Source organism: Petaurus breviceps, unplaced genomic scaffold (assembly GCF_028583685.1).
Source record: "Petaurus breviceps papuanus isolate PSGF00001 unplaced genomic scaffold, PetGlider_PUasm1.0 90895, whole genome shotgun sequence".
In the NCBI taxonomy this organism is placed as follows: domain Eukaryota; kingdom Metazoa; phylum Chordata; class Mammalia; order Diprotodontia; family Petauridae; genus Petaurus; species Petaurus breviceps.
The window spans coordinates 27,275,710-27,297,549 of NW_027187372.1; the positions used below are offsets into that span (position 1 = coordinate 27,275,710).

Sequence of the window (21,840 nt, forward strand, 5' to 3'; positions counted from 1 at the left end):
TGACCCACCCATGTTACATTGGGCAAGAGGTTTCCTTTCTGGGGGCTTCAGATTCCTCTATGTTAAATAAAGGCATTGGACCCAGTTTCTGAGGCTCCTTCCAGCTTTGGCCATCTGAGTCAGGGACTCTCCCTCTGCTCTTTCTCCCTCCCTGCAACCATCAGGGTTCTCCTCCAGGCAAAGGACAAGTGAGCAAGTGCCTAAGGCTCCAAGCAGGTTCTCCCACATTCCAGGGTGAGTCGTAGGAGGAGGGTGTGCCTGCCTCAGGCTCCAGCAGGAGGCCCCCTGAAGGGCTGGGGAAAATCCTATGACCAGAGCCCCAGGCTGCTTCTGCCCCCCCTGGCCCAGTGGGGTTTGGGGCATTAACTCCTTGTCTACTGGATGCCATCTCCCAGTAGCTTCAGAGAAGAGATCCCTGAGACCAAGACAAAATCCTGGGGGGATAGGGGAGGGAGGGCCCTCTTGGGGTTCACAAAATGGTTGGCTTTCTCCTTTCTTTTTTTTTTTTGTTTAGGGGAGAGAGGAGAGAAAATAAAAGCTTGTTAATCGACAATTTTAAATTTAACTTGAAAAAAATATTGTGTCCTACTGGAGTAGGTCCCAACTATTGGGATGGAGTACTAAGAAACCCAGTGTGCTCTCTATACATGAGAATATAGATGCATATGTATACATAAAACATGCTATATATACATAGCGTGCACACACATCTACATACACACATCTGTACATGTGTATACATACATGTGTGGGTATATACACATGAATATACTATGTGGGGAGGGAGGACAGTCCACCCCCAGCCCACAGTGTATTTTCTACTTCCCTTCTCTTCAAGTTTCCACCTTCTCCTGTTTGGTGTCTCCTCATAGAATCCTGGTCCCACAATGAGAAAACATAGCCCAAGAATTCTCCTGCCTCCCCGGCCCATTCCAGCCCCAGGGTGCATTTCCAGGCAGTTAAGGCCCCTGAGGGGCTCTTGGGGAAATTTTGACCACCAGAGGGCAGCAGGCAAGCATCCGTTAATCATTGGGGCGTTGGAAGGAGGATGGGGTGAAGGATGGATTCCTTAGTAGATGAGAGGGGGGAAGGGAAAGCAGCCCTTTCTCGGTTGTTTCCAGCCTTTCTGGATAGCCGGGTGGGGGAGGGGAAGCGAGCATGACCTCCGGTAACATACCTATGTTGTGTATTGTTAACAACAAAAAATATTGTCTGATTTGAGACTCCCATTAAATCCTGTCGTATGCCCATTTTGCAGATGAGAAAGCTGAGGTTCAGAGAGGTTTAAGTGCCTTGCCCATAGCCACACAGTAAGTGGCAGGACCTGGATTCAAAGTTAAAGCCTTCTGACTTCCAGGCCATGAATCGGGCAAAAGATAGACGTCAGGCCCCTCGACCTACACAAGATCCCTGCAGAATTCAAGCAGAGGCTGCCGGAGGATGAGAAATCAGATTGTGACTATCCAGGCTTCTCAGCTTTCTCAGCCTCCCCTCCCACCCATTTTTGGATCTCCAAGCACTTACAGGACTCACCTGTAATATAAAGGGTGGTGGGGTACATGTTCCCTAAGGTCCCTTCCAAAGGGTAATCCAAAAACACAGCACCAGCCCCCACCCAACTCTGACCCCAAGGCACCTTTGGGGGACAGCCAGGAGTCCAGCAACCCACCCCACTGCCTCTTTCTCCAAGCCCCCTGGGGAATTTCCTGAGTCCGAGGGTGGTACCAGAAGGGGTGCCCACCCTCTCTCTTGCCCACTTCCCCCACCCCAGTGTTCACCTCAGAGGGTGAGGGATGACAGACACTGACAATCATTAAACCAGCCTATCCTGACTTCCCAGCACCCTCCCGCCCGCCAGCCTGGGACATAATATGCAAATCACCAGGGGAAGGGAGCCTAGGTCTCGAGGCCAGGAAATCCCCTTGGTCCAATGAGGCTGCCCGCCTCAAGGCTAACCCGCTCAGGTTACATCAGGGAGCTGCCTATAAAATGCTTCTGACCTGGGAGGAGTCCGCCTTAGGCTTTATTTAGGGCGGAGAGAGAGAGGGAGAGAGAGGGTGAGCCAGAGGTACTTAGATGCTGTGTACATTTACCTGCTGGAGTTCATTTGCTACCTGGATTACCCGCTGCTGCTGGCTTCCCTGCGCTCTCCGTGTTCTGGTTTACACTCTGGTAGGTTCCCAACTCACCCCAACAGAAAGCATGCCTCGGCAGCACGGGGTTCCCCCAAAACTTATATAGGACCTGGGGAGGGGAACCTGCTTCCCCCCCCCCCCCCCCATCTTGGGCATGAGGCTCCAGTGGAGGGATTTTCAGGTCTTTTACTGACTTGTCCCAATATCAGAATTCTAAGATCCTCAGGGAGGCTTGGGGGGAGGGGGCGGGAACAGTGATTTGAGGGATTCTTTGGGACGTCTCCCGCATCCCAACCTGCCCCCAGAACATCGGAGCCAGAGAAAGGGGGGGGGGTGGTGTTGCTGAAGAGGAAGAAGTCAGCATTAAAGAAATAACTTCCTACCTCAACCTAGAGAGGAATTCCCAGGGAAGGTTGGGTCTGGGTAGCAAAAGACTTAAATCCTAGCCTACCTGCCTACCCACACCAATCAGTAATTTCTTTTTGACCTTGAATTTCAGCCCTATTCTTGAGACTGTATTGGGAATTCTTTATCACAGAGTCTCTAGGGTTTGGGAGATGCTAGCTCTCCCTGGACCACCTGAGATGGAGAGAGGGCAGGCTCTGATTGATATCCCTGACTAAATGAATGACCTTGATCGAGAGGCTTAATTTATCTGCAGACCTCCCTTTGTACATCTACAAAATGAGTAGTTGGGGGCATCGAACTCCTTCCAGATTGGAAACTCTTTAGTTCCTGTGGGGAGTTCTTAAGGGGAGGATTGAGATGGGGTATTGGGGAGTTTTGTGCTGCCCAAATCTCGGGAGTCCTGAGGACAGTAACCAAAAGGATGTCCTAATACCCCAACTAGGAGCCTTAGTCTCTGATCTCTGACAGGAGCTTTTCATCTCCTTGACTTTAACCACAGAGAGGGAACCTCATGGCCGCATCTTGTGAGATCAGCAACATTTTCAGCAACTATATCAGCGCCATGTACCAGGCAGAAGACCCAGCTCCGGCCTCATCAGCCACCTTGGAGGGGGACAACCCCGTGCTGACCGGGAGCAATCTACAGATGCCCCTAGAGGGCACAGGTGGGTCCTGGGAGCACAGGGAACCTGGAGAAGTGGAGTGTAATCATCTGGAGAGCTTGGAAGTCAGGAAGGCAAAGGAGAAGGGAATCCTAGATTAGAAGACTTCCCCACCCTGAGAGAGTGGTAAAGGGAGAGAGCCTGGGAGCTGGGACCAGTGAATCGAGAATAGCTTAGAGAGTGAGTGCTGGGGGTGGGATACATGAAAAGCTAATAGAACAAGGGCAGCAGCGCCGAAGGTCTATGGGGATAAAGTGTGAATAGAGAGGCATCCTGTTAACCTAGTGTCTCTTCCTTTGTTAGACAAAGCCAGCTGGTCAGGGATGCTGCCACATTTGTGGTCAAAGGCCCAGGTCCTAGAGTGGATCAGCTATCAGGTGGAGAAGAACAAATATGATGCTAGTGCCATTGACTTTTCCCGATGCAATATGGACGGCGCCACACTGTGCAGCTGCCCCCGGGAAGAGCTGGGCCTGGTCTTTGGACCCCTGGGGGATACGCTCTTTTCCCAGCTGCAAGACCTCTGTGAGTGCCAGGAAGGGTGCTGTTCCCCACATATCCCAGGGTTCAAGCCACCAGTTGAAATGACCATATCTCCCTCTCTCCCCTCAAAAATAGAGCAGAATCCTTGACCCTAGGGACCTTGGATGGCAAGGAGCCTAGAGTCCCAGCCACCAGTCAGATGGATCATAGATCTCTGTAAAAGAGGAAAGGGGGGGACTACCTAATATGCCCTGCTGATACCTTGACAGTACCCCCCCCTCCATCTCCTCCCCACCCTTTCACTTCCTTCATACCCTCCTTCTTTTCTCTAGCATCTGGCTCCTGTGATGAGCTAACCTGGATCATTGAGCTTCTAGAGAAGGATGGGCTCATTCCTCAGGACATCATGGGAGACTCCACCTTTGGTAAGAGTCCTACCTTTCCCCTAATTTCTACCTTCTTGACCTAGCCCCAGGAGCTTTTGAAGCAGATGACCTCCTATCAGCCTAGAGTGGATTGACTTCAATCTCTGTAACTTAATTCTCTTTAGGAAAACCATTTAACCTCTTAGACTTAAGTTTCCTTTATCAATTGGAAATGGGGGGGGAGGGGGTAGAGAAGTGAGGGTATTAAACAAGCTGATCTCTGAGGACCCTTCTGGCTCTAAATCTAGGACCTGTCAAAAGTCCTGAAAGACCCTGGCCCCAGGGGCCCTGGGACCCAGCCAGTATCCTCCCCTTTACCAGGAAAAATACCAACACTTTGTTCCCGGACCCTCATCGAGAATATGCCTGACTATTCTCTGAGAAAGCCCCACCCAGTTCCCGATCTAGCTGTACTTATGCCTGCTATCTTCTCTCCCCAGATCATGGCAGCCCTTTTAGCCAAGATTTGTTGGATGACTCAAGGTTGGCCAGTCCCTATTATCCAGGAAGCTATGGGACAGAGGCTCCTTCTCCAGGCTGCTCAGATGTGTCTACTTCAGGTAAGAGTCCAAGTTTTGGAACCCTGAAACTCCCAGGCCCTCAGCCCTTCTGAACCTCGAGTGACCTTTAAGGGAGAGAGACCAGGACTAGATCTCCTATAAGAAGGGACAGGGTTAGCTAAGGAGAAACACAGCTGAGCCAGGCTGAGGGTGGCCAAGAGATTGTTTGCTAGCTTGGGGAATTCACATCGTTTCCTTCCTTCCCTGATCTAGGGACTGGAACTTCTCAAAGTCCCCACTCAGACTCTGGTGCAAGTGACGTGGATTTAGATCCCACAGACAACAAACTCTTCTCTTTTCCCAGTGGTAAGCCAGGGGAGAGGGTGTGGAGGTGGCCCTCCTCAGTGTAGGAGGGCGGTCCCTGATCTATTTGAGGGGAATATTTGGTGGGACTCAGTCAGTTGTCTGGAGAGGGGAGGAAAAGACCCAACTAGTGAAGCTTTATCAAAGTCAGAGTGGACAGTACCTGTCTGGGCTGGCATGGAGTATGGGGCTGGTTGAGGGTCAGAGATCAGAGAATGAGTGGGAAATGATGGGTGCTTTGAATACCCCAGGAGGCTGTCTGTTAGTTTGGCAGGGGAAGGAACCAGAGGCCAAGTGGGAAAAAATGACTGGACCAAGGGGAGAGGAGGTAGGGGAGCTTCTTCTGAAGCCCGGAGTTTGAGAAAACAGGTTTTAATTTGAGTGAAAGGAATAGTGATGGACCTTAGAAGTGTTGACTACCAACTTGAACCTGCCTGATTTTGGATTCCTGGCTAGAGAAGGTGTGGACAGAGGGAGGAGGGGGGGAGGATATTAAGGGGAAGGGGGAGGAGAAAGTAAAGACAGATGTCATTCTACATTCAGATGCATTTCCAGAGAAGCTGGAAAACAATTGGACTCCCAACTTACTCCTATTTTCCTTCCTTCCTCTCTCCTAAGACAACTACTCTGACTACAAAGAAGGGGACCTGAAATATGGGAAGAGGAAACGAGGACGGCCCCGAAAGCTGAGCAAGGAGACCCGAGAGTGCCTGGAGAGCAAGAAAAGCAAACATGGTAAGCAGAACCGAACCCCTCTTAACTATGGTTGCCTCCATTGGGGGGAGGCGGAGCAGGAGTGGGCAGGGGCTGCTTCTTTTTTGGGGTTGAAGGGGTTAAACAGTCCCTTTCATCGAATAGTTTCCAAAGATTTCTCAGCTTTATAATTTCATATTTAACCTCAGTTTTCCTCACCTATCAATTATAACTGAGGCTACCTACCCTGTGTGAAGTAAATATAGTTAGTTTCATATAGTTAAATTGAAAATATTTTTCCCAAGGTCACACAGCTGTTTTGTGGAAGAACTGGACAGAAGGATAAATGACTTCTCTAGTCCTGCCATTATAACATTTCTGAGGATAAAAATAAGAGTGACTAAATACCTTAGTAATCATTATCATGAGTTCTCCTCCCACCCCCTCCCCCCCCTTTTTTTTTTTTACTGTGGTCTTTTTCTCTGATCCTTGAGGGAATTGTGAGAGAGGGTCAGAAACCCAAGTAGGTAGGGCTCATTTAAAAGACAGGATTTGTAGATTTCCAGAGCAGATGGGTGGGAATTGTTAGCTACCTAGCTCTCATCCAACCAATTAATCAATAGGCATTTGTTAAAGAGTTGTTGCACTGTACTTAGATAAGAAAGGAAACAACTCCTTGACCTCAAGGTACTTAGATTCTAATTGGGTGAAAAAATGCATATGTATAGAACAAATAAAAGGAAATAAAAGACAGAGCTGAGCTTGCAGGGTGGGCTGTGGCACAGTAGTTAGTTCTTTGGGTCAGTATCTCAGTCCTTGAAAAAGTCTTTGAAAGTCTTCTGGGGGGCAGAGCTTGGAATGGGCACCTGGGGAGCCAGGTAAGGAAAACAAACATAGCTTCCATCTTTAAAAGTGATAAAACAAACGTGAATATAGCCAAAATAAAAAATGGAAGCATGACCATTACTAGAGTAAAATGAGAAAAAAGGTAATTAAATAATTATGCTATTGGAGAGTAGAATGAGAAGAAGAGTTAATCAGGAAAGGCTTCCTGAAGGAAATAGTCTGAAGCTGCCAGCCCAGGTTGAGGAGTTGAGTGCTAGGTATGTGGAGTGACCACAGCAATGACCCAGAGGCGGTGCTGGTTCTTACTGTGGGCTGCAGGGTCTCTGGACTAGACTAGAAAGCAAGCAAGCCCTTGTTTCTCCACTGGCCTTTCGGAAAACTGAGACTCAGTGAAAGGCCCCCACTGAGTCAAATCAAGAGAAGCCTGGGGCTTTTCATGCTCCCAATGAGAGTGATTAGGCTTGGAACACAGAGGTGGTCCTCCTTGGTGCTTTGGTTGACTGGTTCTTTGTTCACAGCTCCAAGAGGGACACACCTATGGGAGTTTATACGGGACATCCTCATCCACCCAGAGCTCAACGAGGGCCTTATGAAGTGGGAGAACCGGCATGAGGGCGTCTTTAAGTTCCTCCGATCTGAGGCTGTGGCCCAACTGTGGGGTCAGAAGAAGAAAAATAACAGTATGACCTATGAGAAACTCAGCCGGGCCATGAGGTGAGCCTATTGGAGGGTGACTGGGTTTGGAAGAGGGCCAGAAGCTCCTAGTCTGGGGGTGGGGGGGAGGTGGGGATAGCATTTGGTTGTGGAGCTCTTAGGTTGATAGAGATGACTTGGGACCATTCCTGATTCGTATAAAGTATTGAATGCTGAAAGGAAGAAAGGGACCTTACTGATCATTTGTGCCCAACCTCATAGAATTTTATAGGTGAGGACATAGAGGCTCAGAAAGGTAACCTTCTGACTCACTTACAAATGACTTGTACAAGGTCACGGCTAATAGATACTGGAGCCAAGACTTCAACCTAGAGCTTCTCACTGCCAAGTCCTGTCCCCTTTCCAAGGTGTCAATGCTAATGTTCAGGTATATTTTTAAAAGGGTAGTGGACAGAATATTACAGGGAAGTCAGGGGGCCCTGGGTTCTACACTCATTTCTGCCACTGAATACAGCTGCTAGACACCTTAGGTCATTAAGATCCCAGAAAAGGGGTTTCTCAGTGTCCTGTCAAGAGTAGGGGAAAATTGGATTGAGATCTTTTCTGTTTCTATCTTTGTAATTCAATAGCAACACACACACTCAAGGTTTCTCGATGGCACAACCTTTAAGAGAAACAAGGACAGAACTGGTCATAAGCAGGAAAAGGGATGGATGACATTGACCAGAGCTGGGTGAGCTTAGTTCAGGAAGGCTTCCTGAAGCAGAGGAAAGGTTAGGGTTGGAGAATGAGGAGGGACAGTGGGAAAGAGAGAAAAGAAGATGGAAGAAGAGTTAGATTTTTGAGGAGTAGAGGCTAGTTGGAAAAAGAGGAAGGAGGATGGGAAATTGGAGGGTTGTGTATATATGCTATACAGTATAGGTGTATGTTGAAATGGGAATAAGGCTTCAGGAACTGAAGGGAGTCTCTAGTAGAGGGGAGACAAACCACTCCCATGCCTCACTGGATTTGGAAACAAAGGACCCCTAGCTTCAAATCTTGGCTACTGTGTGACCCTGGGCAAATTACTTAACCCTTCTGGGCCATACTTTTTTTATCTATAAAATGAAGGGTTAGAGTAGATAACCTCTTAAAAATCCTCCCAAGCCTGATATCTATGATAATTAGATGATATCTATCTGGTCCAATCCTCCTTTTATAGAAGAGACCAGGCAGGCCTAGGGAGGGGTTAAAGGGACCTGCCCAAAGTAAACCTGCTCACACAAGCGTAGCTCTAGGGAATCCCCAAGTGTTTTGCTATATTTCATTATCCCCACTCCCCAACAGGTATTACTACAAACGAGAAATCTTAGAGCGGGTCGATGGCCGGAGACTAGTGTACAAATTTGGCAAGAACTCAAGTGGCTGGAAGGAGGAGGAAGAGGTCGTCTTGAGCCGGAACTGAGTGGAAGGACAATCTAGGGACTCAGGCCACACAATGAGCTTGACCAGAGACTTGTTTGGACATTCCTGGACCCTAGCCCTCCAAGCCCTTTCAGGGAGGGTGGGTGCCCATGTTGGCGCTGGAAGCCAGTGGGTGCGCCCCAGTGGAGTGGAACTGAACTTTGGCCTCCCAAGGGTTTGTTGTCAACAGTTGTCATGGGATATGGAGACCTTGGGCCCCTCCCTACTCTTTTTTCCTCTTGGAATCACAAGCCCTCTGAACGGATGGCAGCCCTGGTGCTGCTAACTTGAAGCCAAGAGGTGGCTGAGCTGGGATCCTAGATGTCACATGGGAGCGAAGGACACTTTCCCCTAAGAACCCTGGACCAGCACTATTTGGGGGGTAATGGGTGGCCTTTGAAGGCCATTGAGAGAAGGCCTAACAGCGCCTTGCCTCCAGGCCTGCCCTTTTCCTATGCTTGGACTCCGCGGGTCGTGGGTCAGAGCACTCCCTAATTTATGTTGTATAAATATGTAATATGTACATAGAAATCTATTTTTTCAATGATACCCCTCCCCTAATACACTCTTTGACCTTCTGTCTATGCATGAGGACAAAGACCAGAGACAATTGTTCTGAGGCCTGTGACTACAGAGACTTCATTTATTCTAGTTACTAATGGCCTTGGACCAGGATGGATTTGCTCCTTTTGCTCTATCTGCAGCAGGGGCTGGGGCAGTGAAACTGTTTCCCATGACTCCTGGTCACTCCTCTTATCTCCAGAATGGATCAGAAAGTTGCAATAAAGCATCTTCTGGGGTTTTTTGTTTTTAACCTGTGGCTTTGTCCACTGAGAGGCTTGAGTTTTTATCATTGGATGCAATCGATCAGGGGTATGATGATGGTGGTGGTTGAGTGGGGGTAATTGACAAGGATAGCCAGGGAGGGAGGAAAGGTATGGTCAAAGAAAGGGTGAGATGGGTGGAGCTATGAATTTCACCTATCTTGATGGGAAGTGGGTGGGAGGGATCGGAATGGTGAGGCACACTGGACTCTGAAATGGGGGGATAGACAGTCTTTGTCAGAATCATGTTCAACATTTAATTCAGTTCAATGAGTATTAGATGACAGGTACAGGGCCCTGTGGACCAAAAAACAAACGAATGCAAAAGCTTTCTGACCATAAATTTTAGTTCTGGGTCCTAGGATTGAAGCACAACGTGGAGAGTAGTAGATTTGGAGTAAGGAGATCTGGGTTCAAATTGCACCTTAATACCTGTATTACCTTGAATGCGGTTAGGGCACTGGCTGGCCTCACATACTCATCTGTATAATGAGGAACTTGGACTCTGTGGCTTAAGGGGTCCTTCCCACCTCATCTTCTGTTCTGGTCATTGTCCTGAGCTTGTCCCTTAAGGATAAGAAAAGACAATACCAGGGCGGCTAGATGGCTCAATGAATAGAGCACCGGTCCTGGAGTCAGGAAGACCTGAGTTCAAATGTGGCCTCAGACATTTAACAAAAACTAGCAGTGTGACCCCAGTTGCCCTCCAAAAAGCAAAAAAAAAAGACAATACCTGGCATTTCATTTGATCCACTATGGGGACCCGGTCCTACAACCATTAACTCCCATTTTACCAGGCCTGGCTGCCAAGCTGGGAAGATGGCTTCATGCCCTGCATCTGACACCTGTGTCTGTGTCATCCTGAGCACAATGCTTAGAAGACCTGCGTTGGCAGAGGGAGTTTCTTCATGTGGGAATTCCTTAGAGCAGTGAGATTAAAGGTCCAGGATTTGACTTCTCTTCCCAGCTGCCAGATCAGCACTCTTCATTCCACTGAGCACATAGTAGGTTGGTAGAAGGCAGGGCCTATTTGAAAGCCAGCCTAGAGGGAGCTGAGAGTATACAATACCCTGGACTAGTTTAATTAGAAAAACTGCCTATGTCCATGGATTGATGATTTTGGATGACTTGAGAAAATGTGCCCAGGAATTCATGAGAACATTAGATAAGAAGTCATCACTCCTGGTCTCAACTCTTATTACTTGAGCTATGTGACAGGCCTCAGTTTTCTCAATTTCCAGATGAGCAAAGTCAAATCTAGAAAAATGGATTTTTCCAGAGTAAGAACCAGCATTTGAACCCAAGTTCTCTGACTTCAAATCTGGTACTTGAATGACTATGGTATGAGATGATACAAGCAAGGTGGATAGAATGACCTCTAAGCTGTAACCCTGAGGGTGCCAGAATATGGCATGTAAGAAACTTGAGTTTTGACTTTCCATGGCACCTTCATTCCTAGGGGAACAATGGTAATGGGAATTTATTTTCCCATGAAACTGCCATATATGTAATAGAATTTTTCTCCTGGGCAAAAAAAAAAAAAAATCCTTGGAGATGAGAGGAAAAACTTTGGAAAAGAAGGTATTACCAGGGTAATACATCACAGCTTCATGCTAGCTAGGAATCAGAGCATCTACCCAATAATTTATTTTTCTTGCTTTTATTAAAGGATTCTTCCTCCAATGTCCTTTCCCTACATTTCAGGAGTTTCTCCCCCATAGGGATCTCTTGACTCTTCATAAAACTTAGGGACCTTAGAGATAATTTCTAGGAGCTATTAATTTGTGGTCCATGAAATGATATTTTTTAAAAATTATATTATGTAATTGGTTTCCTTTGTAATCTTATGGATTTTATTTCACTTAAAATACATTATTCTGGGGCGGCCAGGTAGCACAGCGAGTAAGAGTACCGGCTCCAGTGTTGGGACGACTTGGAGATCGAATCCCGGGCTCAGACACTCAGCACCACACCCAGAAATAACTGGCCGTGTAACCTTGAGCAAGTTACTTAACCCTGATTGCTTAAAAAAAAAAATACATTATTCTGAGAAGTGGTCCACAGGTTTCACCAGACTGCCTCAGGGATCCATAACACACAAAAAAGTTAAGAACTCCTCTTCCTCCAATACCTTCATGAAGTGGTTTACCAAAGATTTCCCTGGGTAGCAAAAATCAAAGTCAAAGACCCTAAATCCTGTGTTCTTTCCAATATACAGTACAAAGAGGCTTACTGTCATGGTACTTTCCCTCCCTCTGTGTCAAACTGCCTCTTCCCTGTTGGGGAAGGCACACAGTTGAAAGATGTTTGCTCAAATCGGGCCTCACCTCAGCAGGCATGTTGTCCCATCCAGCAACCAATTCCATATCACAGGGTGGGGAGAGGCAAGGAAGTGTTGTGGAAAGATTATTTCTTCATTTTAATACAGGATGTGGGCTCCATTTTCCCTATCTAGGAGTCAAGAAAAAAGGTCAAGGAGATGGCAACAGAAAGTGAGTACCCAACTTAGTGGGGCAAGAACCCTAGAATCTGAACTTTCATGGGAAGGTAGAAAAGAGTTCAGGATTTGGAGTCAGGACCTGGGTTCAAGTCCTCACTCTGCCTGGTCCTGTGAAACCCTGGGCAAGTGGATTCACCTCCCTAGACCTCTGTTTTCTCATTCGTGACATGAAGGGCCTGGTGTGGATGGCTTCTGAAATTTCGATTTCTAGATCTGTGACCCTATGATCTAACAGTAATGTATTTGCAACATGTGATACAGTTGTGCTTTGAAGCTGACCCTTCCCATTACTGTTATGAGTTCTCTCTTGGTGTATAGTTATAGAAAGAAGCTGAACTTTCTACTTGGTCAGTTGGCAGTTCTTTCAATCTGAAGTTCTCTGTGTTGATTGTACCAGAAAAAGTGACAATCAGCCTACTAGTGTATGGAAAGGATTCAGAACCAAGGCAGTACAGAGCAAAAGGGACTCTGGGAAGGAGGTTGGGTTGGGGTGTGGGGAGTTTTACAGCTGAAGACAGTGAAAGGAAAGAGGTGCTGAAGACTGCTTCCCAGAGAAGTTTCAAAACAGAAGATAACACCCCATCCTTAAAACCATCTGTATGGGGGCAGGGGCAGCTAGGTGGTGCAGTGAATAGACCACCTGCCCTGGAATCAGGAGGATCTGAGTTCAAACGAGGCCTCAGACACTTAACACAAAAACTAGTTGTATGACCTTGGGCAAGTCACTTAACCCCAATTGCCCTCCCCCCCAAAAAGAAAAAAAAACCCAAACTATCTGTATTTGATTAAAAGTTTGCAGAAAAGGGGAGAAGATGTATGAGAGATGGAGGACCCCAGAAGGTGAGTCTAGGGTGCTATGAATAAAACTCCAAAAAGATACAACTGCTCCCAGCATCTGCCTCTCTCCAGATAGGCATTTGGGCTCCTGGTTTCTCCACGGTTAAGGGAATGTTAGGAGCTGTCCTTAGGACCAAGAGATGCTCTAAGAGGATGGGAATAATTGGAGAGAGAATAATTTGAAACAAATCAACTGAGGAAGAAGGAAGGGGAGAATATGAGATTAGTTTTATGACAAATAATTGACTAGCCTGTCCTAGTATGCCCTTCTGCCCTTGCACAATAAGATTCTTCTTCCCTCTCCCCCCAAAAGGGAGGGTCCTTTATTTTGCTAGCCTGAGGACCATCAGTGAAGATAGTTTCTAGGAGGGTGACAGGCAACTGGATACTCAAAAGAGGGATCTGGGGTCTGAAAGCAGGTGAAGGACAATCCAGGGGCTAGGGGTGTTTAACTGTCTCAGATCCCAGACACTATCCTAAAGTGGCCTCTAGCTCATAGATCATAAGACTTAAAGACTTTCTATTCTTGGGGGCAGCTAGGTGGCACAGTGAATAGAGTACTGGCTCTGGAGTCAGGAGGACCTGAGTTCAAATCCAGCCTCAGACACTTAACACAAAAACTAGCCGTGTGACCTTGGGTGAGTCACTTAATCCCAATTATCCTCCAAAAAGAAAAAAAAAAAGAAGTGAGCCCAAGGGTTGGTCCCTTCAATCAAAAAAAAAAAAGACTTTCTATTCTTTTTTTTTAACCAAATGCTTTATTAACTTCTAGTTTACATCATTCATTTCCACAAGATTTTGAGTTATAAATTTTCTTCCCATTTTTCCCCTACCCACCACCCCAAAATAGCGATCCCACTGGATATCCCCTCCTCCAATCTGCTCTCCCCCATATCTTCTCTGACTTTCCAGTAGGGCACTGTGGATCTCTATGAAGATTTTCTATTCTAAGCCCATACCCCCTTAATCGGTTTTACAGATAAGGAAACAGCTCCAAAATGAAGTGACTGGTCCAAGATGACACAAATAGTAACAAAAGCTGGATTTGAACCCAGGTCCTTTGACTCCCACACTGCCTCTGAACATCTACTCTGCCCACAAACCTTCAGTCACTCTTATTCATCTTTCACAGCAAACCTACACAGTCTTTTAGTCTAGGATTTGTCACTAAGGGATCCCCACGAGCTATGAGGGAGGATTCTCTCATCGCTTTCAACTCCCAGAAGTTCCAGATTGAACTTTTCCCCAAAGAGAGAGAAGGAGGCAGGGAGGGAGAGAGGGAGGGAGGAAAAGACCCCAAAGAGGTGGCTGGTAAAAAAAATAAGGCTACACCCAACTGGAGAAGCTGCCCCTCCACCCTGTACCCTGTTTGCCAGAAACAGGGTGGGTAACAAGGTAAGAAACTCATAAAGTTCATTTTCTTCCCTTCCTTTGATTGCTATGTGGGTGTGCCCTGGGTGTGGGCTATGAACTGGGGGGATGGGAGTGAGGAGAGGGGGTGTTGATGGTGTCACTGGACTGTTTGAGATGTCACAGAGAGCCGGGGGTTGCTGGGTGCTATCTGCTTTTGTCTGTGTGTCACGCTACCTTGCAATATGGGTCAGAGAGCGGTCAAGCAGCCTCTTTGTTTGGGTGTGCCGTTCGGGCTGGCCCTGTTGCTCCCTGCCTTTACACACATGCCTGATATGGATTGTCCCTGGCTGTTCACTGACCTGCTGGCCTTTATACTTTAATTGCTGGACTGTGAACTGTGCAGTGGGGTAGTCAGGAAACCTGAGTTCAAATCATAATTTTGATGCTTGTGACCTTGGACAAGTCCTTTAAGGCTATTAAGATATGGAAAAACGTAAAGGATTTGAAAGATGTTGTAGAGGCAGAATCAACAAGACCTGGAGACTGATTGGATATGGGGAGTGGGAATTATGAAGTCAACAGCAATAACAACAAAATCCTGCATTTTAATAATATAAATTTTTTTGGGAAGCAATAAGGGATAAATGACTTGTCCAGGGTCACACTGCTAGTAAGTATTTGAGCTGGATTTGAACTCAGGTCCTACTGATTCCAGGGCCAGTGCTCAATTCACTGCATCATCACCTAGTCACCTGTGTTTTATTAAAATTTGATAGTTGTGATTTTGGGCAAGCCCTTTACCCTTACTCACAGGATTGATAGATTTGGAGCAGGTTTCGTTTTGTAGAGAAGGAACAATGTCCCAGAGATATCACCCAGGTAATTAGTAGCAGAGTCAGGATTCAAACTAAGATCCTTTGAACCCACTTCTCAGTCTGTTGTCAGGAAAGTGCTTTGTAAATCCTCAGACTAATAGATTCAATTCAACACATATTTGTCATTGCCTGCTTTGTTCAGGGCACTGCTAGACCAGGTATACAAAGACCGATATGAAACAGTTTCTACCCTCAAGGAGCTTATATGGGGGAAGGGTATCGTAAAGAAAGAGCAGACAAAACACATGGAATTGTAAATGTATATTCGTAATATATACAAAGTCATTCCAAGAGGCAGAAGATACCAATAATTGGGAGGAAACAGGAAAGGACTGATCGATGTGAGAGGTCGCACCTGAACTGAGTTTGGAAGGAAGCTAGGGATTCTTCAAGGTAACAGTGAGTGAGCGAGTTCCAGACATAGGAGACCAACTGGAAGAACTGTTCTATTGGAGGAATGGCTGAGAGGTCAGTTGGACTGGAGAATGAAGGGACACAGTAATGAATTGACTGGAAATGTAGGTGGGAATGATTTTCAGTGTATGGATAGGGGGGTGGGAGGGAGGGTAACAAGGTAAAATCTACGTTTTAGGGATATCAATTTGGCTGTAATATATAGCATTGATCAGAGAGGAAAGAAACTGGAGTCTGGAAGTCCAGTTAGGAAGTTATTGCCATAGTCCAGGCAAAAGGTAGAGGCTATTAGAATGGAAAGGATTTGAAAGATGTTATAGAAGTTGAATCAACATGATCTAGAGACTGATAGATATGGGGATTGGGAATAGTAAAGTCAAGAACAACCAAAGTCTTCATTTTGTTAAAATTTGATTAAACATAGTATGAAAAGCTTCAGGGTCCTAGAAGTAAACAGTTATCCCAACCAAATTCCTGCAATTCACAGTATTCAGGGTCACTTCTCTCCTTGTTCTGCTGGGGCGTTTCATTCTTTAATCTCCATAGCCAAACAGTCGACAAAGCATTGAATGATTGCAAATCTAGGTGCCTGGAAAGGTGCAGGTACCTGTAGCGAGGGGGAGGTGTGGCAGGATTTGGGTTTGAAGGAGGGAGAAATGATGAATTCTGTTTTGGAGGTATCTACTTTCAGATGCCTAAGGGACAACCATATATCAATGAGGGCTTTCTAAAGATGGGAAGATTTGGGTGTAGCTAGTAATCCTTCCTTTTCTTATTCAACTACTGACCTCCTGACTCACTGACATTTTCCAGTGGTTCAGTCCTTTTCATTTTTAACCCAAGAAGAATAACCTAAGTTTTTTTTCTATTGTCATCTGTGGGTCTACAAGCAAGTCAACAAGTGTTTCTTTACTTTGTTGTTACTATGACGCATTTATTTTATTTTATTATTTATTAGATTATTTACTAAATATCCACTTTGTGCCAGGCACAGTGAAGAGCACTGGGGATACAAAGAAAGGAAGAACCACTCCCTGCCCTCAAAGAAGTCACACTCTAATGGGGAGACAACCAGTCAAACAGTATTTACAAACCAGATGAGTATGGGTTAAGTTGGAGGTATTATCAGAGGGAAGGTGCCAGCTTTAGGTGGGGAATGGAAAGGGCTTCGTACCTGGGATGAATGAATGAATGGATGGATGAAAAAAAACACTTTGTAAGGGCTCTCTAGTTGGTTGGCGCTTACTACAATGCCCAGACACAAATACAGAAAGAAAAGATAGCCCCTGTCCTCAGGGAGTTTGCATTCCTATAGTGGGAGGGTAATACCTAGAAAGTCTTTAGGAAATCGGTTAGGATGTTTTGGTTTGGGGAGTTCCCAGGGATGGCAAGGTAGGGGAGTGGACCCCCAGGGAAGTCAGATGACAGACCGTTTCCAGTAGATTTGGTTGCTGTTGTTCCCAGAACAACAACAGAGGTGGAAAGTTGGGTGGGGGGCAGGGGTCAAGGGAAAGGGTGTGTGGGAGGGGGGGAAGGATACATGCTCAAGGATGGGCTAATGGTAAGAGCATGGTTGGGGGCACATCCTCAGAAAGAGGTAGAGGGAGCCCATAGTCCTTTAAAGAGTCAACCTTAAACACCAGCTACCATTTTAGAAGGGAATCTTAGTTGAAAGCCAGCTAGCTAGCTAGCCAAGGCTGGAGTGACTAAAAGATGACTGTATCTGGACTCAGAAATCTTGGTTCAAATCTTTTCCCTAGGTGGCACAGAGCACCTGCCCTGGAGTCAGGAGGACCTGAGTTCAAATCCGGCCTCAGACACTTAACACAAAAAAAAACTAGCGGTGTGACCCTGGGCAAGTCACTTAACCTCAGTTGCCCTCCAAAAAAAAAAGCAAAACAAACAAATCTTTCCCCTGTCACTAGCTGTGTGGCCTTCAGTTACTTAACTTCTGAGTCTTCACTGTTTTCTCAATAGTAAAATATTAATTTTAATAAATTTATTTTTAAAAATAGTAAAATAAACAGGTTGGGCCTGTTGATTTCTGAGGTCCAAACCAACCCGGAATCCTAAGGAAGAAGGAATAAATTAGGGCTAGCCCTTAGAAAATGTAAGGATTGGTTTGAATACTCAACTTTGCATTTTAAATTGTAGCTGGACTATGGCTGAGGGGGGTGGGGAATGTGGGGGAAGGGTAGTTGTGTTGGCCAGTAGTTGTGGTCGGAAGGATTCTAGGTAGTTGTCCCTTCTCTTCCCTGGTGCCCCTAGCTCCTGCCCTCCCCTCCCTACTGGGCTTCCAGTGAGTATGGGGCAAGGTCAGCCCAGAGTAGCCAGAGCAGCAATTAGCCCAGCTTGACCGCCCGTTACTGGAACCTTCATGTCAACTCTGGAACTCGTCCAATAACCAACACCCTGAACAGCCTGACTCAGCTTGGGTTTGCTCCACCCCTTAACACCTGCTTAACCGAGACTTGAAAACCCCACCCCCACCCCCTGGGCCCAGCACCCAAAGAAAGGTACTGCCCTAGAAAACTACAATTCCCACCATGCATTATTCTCTCCCTACTCGACTCCCACTTCGACCTACACTCACACCTGGTGAACCCCTGTGGTTTACTTGGGGTCTTTTCATGGTGACTGGTCCCTTGGTCCCATTCTGTGGCCGATGGGTAAGGCTGAGGTTGGGGACTAGAAAAGGAAGCTCTGTGGAAGTGTTTCCTGTGGCAATCAGTTCATAGAATTCTAGGATTTAGAGCTGGAAGGTCAGCAAGTCCTATGGGCCCCGAGCTGTTGGTTTGCATAATAAAAGTTAGATAGTACCTTTGTCTAGGGTTTTCACATAATAAAGAGAGATCACATTTAGATAAGTGCTTTCTTCCCAACCACCCCCTCCTTTAGACTGGGAGTGTACATATTATTGCCCCATTCTTTGTCTGTGGAGACTAAGGCTGTCTTTGAGTGGTAGCAACTTGTTGAAGGTCACTGTGGAGGGGTCTGCATTCAAAGTCAGGTCCTCTGAATACAATTGATCTGCGCCGCTAGGTCTATGTGGCTAGGATTATTTGTCCTCCTTCGGCCAGTGGGCAAATTGGGGCTCAGAGAGGTGACTTTGCCCAAGGTCACTTGTGACTTGTGAGTGGAACAGGTGAGATTAGAAACCAGGTCTTCAGACTGTGTTGACGTCTTTTACTACACATTTTGAATGTCTAACATCATTGTGAAGAGGTTACCCACTAAGAGGGTTAGGGTTGTTCTGGAGACCCCAAAATACCAACACGTCGGGTCCTGCCGAATGAATTAGACTCGAGTCTTCTCAGCCAAAGAAAATTAAAATTTATTAAAAGTTCGCTTGCATTAGACACATAATAAGTATGTGCTAGGTCATTCTATGACTCTCTCACACCACATGGTGTGATGGGCTCTTCTATACTGAAGGTTGTGGAAGGAATCTAGGGGTGGTCTAGAGGAGGAGTTTGGGGAGGGTCTTCAGGAGGAGTTAATAAGGTCAATGAGTAATTAAGGGTGGGAAGCCACCTGGGTGGGCTAGGCCATCCACTAGGGTGGGAAGTCTAGCAACAGACCTGCCTCATCAAATGAGATGATTCAATCAAGAGTGCAAGGGAGGTTCCCAGAGCCTGTGCCTCAAGGACTCAAGGAGAGCTCGGAGGGGGCTCCCAGAGCCCATACCACATCAACTGTACATAGAGAACTCTCTTCCACCCTAAGTCTTCTCCATATTTTCATGCTTCCCCCCCCAAATGATTTACTGCCTATTTCTTAATTCTATCCACTTACTACAATGTGTAATGTAATAATGTATACTACTAGGTGCTAAGAGGTTTACACTAAAGAAGGTTGCAACTAAGAGGAAGAGTTTAGTCTAAGGAGTGAGACAAAACATGTAACTATTATATAAAACAGTAGCAGTGTGGGGTGAGGGAAAGAATGTGGAATTCAGAGTCAGGAGCTGGGTTCAGGTTCTAATTCTGCTCTTGTAAAGCAATCTTAGAGAAATCATCTCATCTTTCTGGGTCTTAGTTTTCTCATCTGGAAAATCAGGGATTATTTTAAAAGTTTAATTTACAGGGGTGGAGAGAACCTGTGGCCTCGAGGCCATATGTGGCCCTCTAGGCCCTCAAGTGCCACCTTTTGATTGAATCCAAACTATACAGAACAAATCGAATCCCCTTAATAAAAGGATTTGTTCTGTAAAACTTGGACTCAGTCAAAAGACCACACTTGAGGACCTAGAAGGCCACAGGTACCCCACCCTGGTTAGCACATTAATCCGGCATAAGTACCATAAGTACAGTAAGTACTGTTCATAGAGAGCTCATAGGAGGGGGAAATTGCTTCTAGTTGGATGTGAAATCCAGGAAGATTTCATGAGGAAGTGGCATTTGGACTGGACTCTGGGGAATAAGTAGCATTTCAACAGGTAGGAATGGTCATCCTGGGATGAAGAAATTTCATGAAGCTAAAAGGTGTAGAGTCAGGAAAATTCAAGGCAGATTTCTTTCTGTAAAATGAGGAGGTTCCCACCCCTGTATTAAATGATCTCTGATTCCTTCCCCTCCCAATTTAATTTAATTTATGTGAATGAACAAAAATCTATTTTTCTCCCTCCTACTTTCCTTCATTGAAAAAAACCCACAAAACTCTTGCAATAAATATGCATAGTCAAACAAAACAAACTCTTGCCTTGGCCATGCCTAAAAAAATATATGGCTCATTCTACAGTCCATTCATTATGTCTCTGTCAGCAGGTGGGCAGAGGGTTTCATCATCAGTTCCCTGGAATCCTGGGTAGTCATTTCATTAATCAGAGCTCTTAAGGATTCCTTTCCATCACTGAAATGACATTATTTCTCCATCTCTGGTCTATTCCCATCTCTTTGCATGGACTGGCTCCCCATACCTACTGTGCCTTCCCTCATCACACTGGTGGAATGCTTGGATTCCTTCAAAGCTCAGCTCAAGGGCCACCTCCTATAGGAAGCTTGGCCTAATCCCTATAGTTACTAGTACCCCCAAATACTTTGTAATCATAGAACTTTGCATGTATTTTGTTTTTCTTTCTGTTTCCATTGTTTTCCTCCAGTGGAGTGTTATGAGCTCTTTGAGAGCAATGATTAATTTGTTTTTGTATTTGTAACTCCAGTACCTAGCCCATTAACTGGCACCTAGTAGGTACTTACCAAATGGTTGCTGTGTGGACAAATGAATGAATTCTAAAATGGGGAATAACCCAGTTTGGCTAGAGCATAGAATACCTATGTAGAGATTGTGGATTTGGCATGTGAGGACCTCCGTGGACATCCTTAGCTCTTAACTTGCTGACCATGTGACCTCAGACAAATCACTTTACCCTTCTGACACTCAGTGTCTTTCCTCTCTAAAATAGTCTAGGTCTGGTCTAGAATGATCTTTAAGGTTCCTTCTCCTTTACCCTAAGAGTAGTGATCTGGGTTCAAATTCTGCCTCTGACTCCTAGTTGTGTGTCAGTAAGTAAGTCATGACTTCTCAGTGCCTTGGACAACTCTCTGGATAAGAAGTTACTGAGGAGTTATAAATAGGCATTGACAGAGGGGATTTCTACACTTTGGGGCTCCCTCACTGATGAAATTACTGGTTCTGACTCCATCAAAGTAGAAGATGAGGCTAGAAAAGAAAGTTTAAGTAAGGTCAGATCATGGAGATCTTTGAATACTAGGAAGTCCTTTCTCCTTTTGGTCCCCCAGCTCTCTGGAAAAGTCATTCAGGTACAGGCAAGGGACAGGAATGAGACTTAGACAGAGAAAGCATTGCCCCCATCTCTCTCTCTCCCTTCTCCTTACCCCCAGCTCTGAGGCAGACCAGGCTTGGGGGCAGCCTGCCCCTGGGGGTAGCCTGGAGAGAGCCTCGGGGATGGGTGATGTCAGCTCTGGTGGTTCAGGCTGGGCTTGTTTACCAGCCCAGTTCATCTCTCTCCCCAGAGGATCTGATTACCTCACTGAGCTGAGCAAATGTTTAACCAGCCGCTGTTCTGCCTGGCAGGCTGGCCAGCAGGCAGATGGGCGGGAGCTGCTTCTGCTCTCACCCCAGGCAGACAGCAACCTCTCTCTGCCCCCAGCCCCTTGAAAGGGTCCTGGCCTAGAGGAAAGCAATTGTGGACCAGGAGTGCCTCGGATCCTAATAGCGTCAGAAGCCAAGTCCTGAAGCCCAGTCACAGGGACATGAATTGGCAAGAGTGGAAAAAGCACCAGACTTAGAATCCCGAGATACCCAGGTTCAAGTCCTTTGACCTACTGAGGCCAAGCTTCATAAAATCATTGAGGTGCAAGAGATAGGATTTGTTGCATACTCTAGGTGCTTAATAAAATACCTACTGAATGTTGAATGCTGAGACTTGAGGGGTTTTCCAAGCCAATTTACTTAAAGTCGGA

The 21,840-nt window shown here is 46.2% G+C and overlaps 1 protein-coding gene across 3 annotated transcripts; it reads left to right on the forward strand.

Moving 5' to 3' along the window:
• The first annotated feature begins 1,975 nt into the window (after positions 1 to 1,975).
• Positions 1,976 to 9,426, forward strand: ELF3 (E74 like ETS transcription factor 3). Of its 3 annotated transcripts, none has more exons than XM_069074564.1 (9): positions 1,976 to 2,172; positions 3,043 to 3,208; positions 3,509 to 3,730; positions 4,021 to 4,113; positions 4,554 to 4,673; positions 4,887 to 4,979; positions 5,595 to 5,711; positions 7,034 to 7,229; positions 8,496 to 9,426. In XM_069074564.1, exons 1-9 carry the CDS (start codon positions 2,077 to 2,079, stop codon positions 8,611 to 8,613), a joined length of 1,221 nt encoding a protein of 406 aa, XP_068930665.1. In that variant the 5' UTR covers positions 1,976 to 2,076; the 3' UTR covers positions 8,614 to 9,426. The 3 variants fall into 3 exon arrangements, with proteins under 3 accessions (XP_068930665.1, XP_068930667.1, XP_068930666.1); XM_069074565.1 differs by having other exon boundaries at positions 2,042 to 2,172; positions 3,012 to 3,208; XM_069074566.1 differs by lacking the exon at positions 3,509 to 3,730.
• Positions 9,427 to 21,840: the final 12,414 nt, after the last annotated feature.

Bases quoted from the DNA above. Each gene is read 5' to 3' on its own strand.
- ELF3 (XM_069074564.1), top strand. From the start codon at position 2,077: ATGCTGTGTACATTTACCTGCTGGAGTTCATTTGCTACCTGGATTACC. The intron at 3,209-3,508 runs GTGGGTCCTGGG...TTCCTTTGTTAG, and splicing joins GATGCCCCTAGAGGGCACAG to ACAAAGCCAGCTGGTCAGGG. The intron at 3,731-4,020 runs GTGAGTGCCAGG...TCTTTTCTCTAG, and splicing joins TTCCCAGCTGCAAGACCTCT to CATCTGGCTCCTGTGATGAG.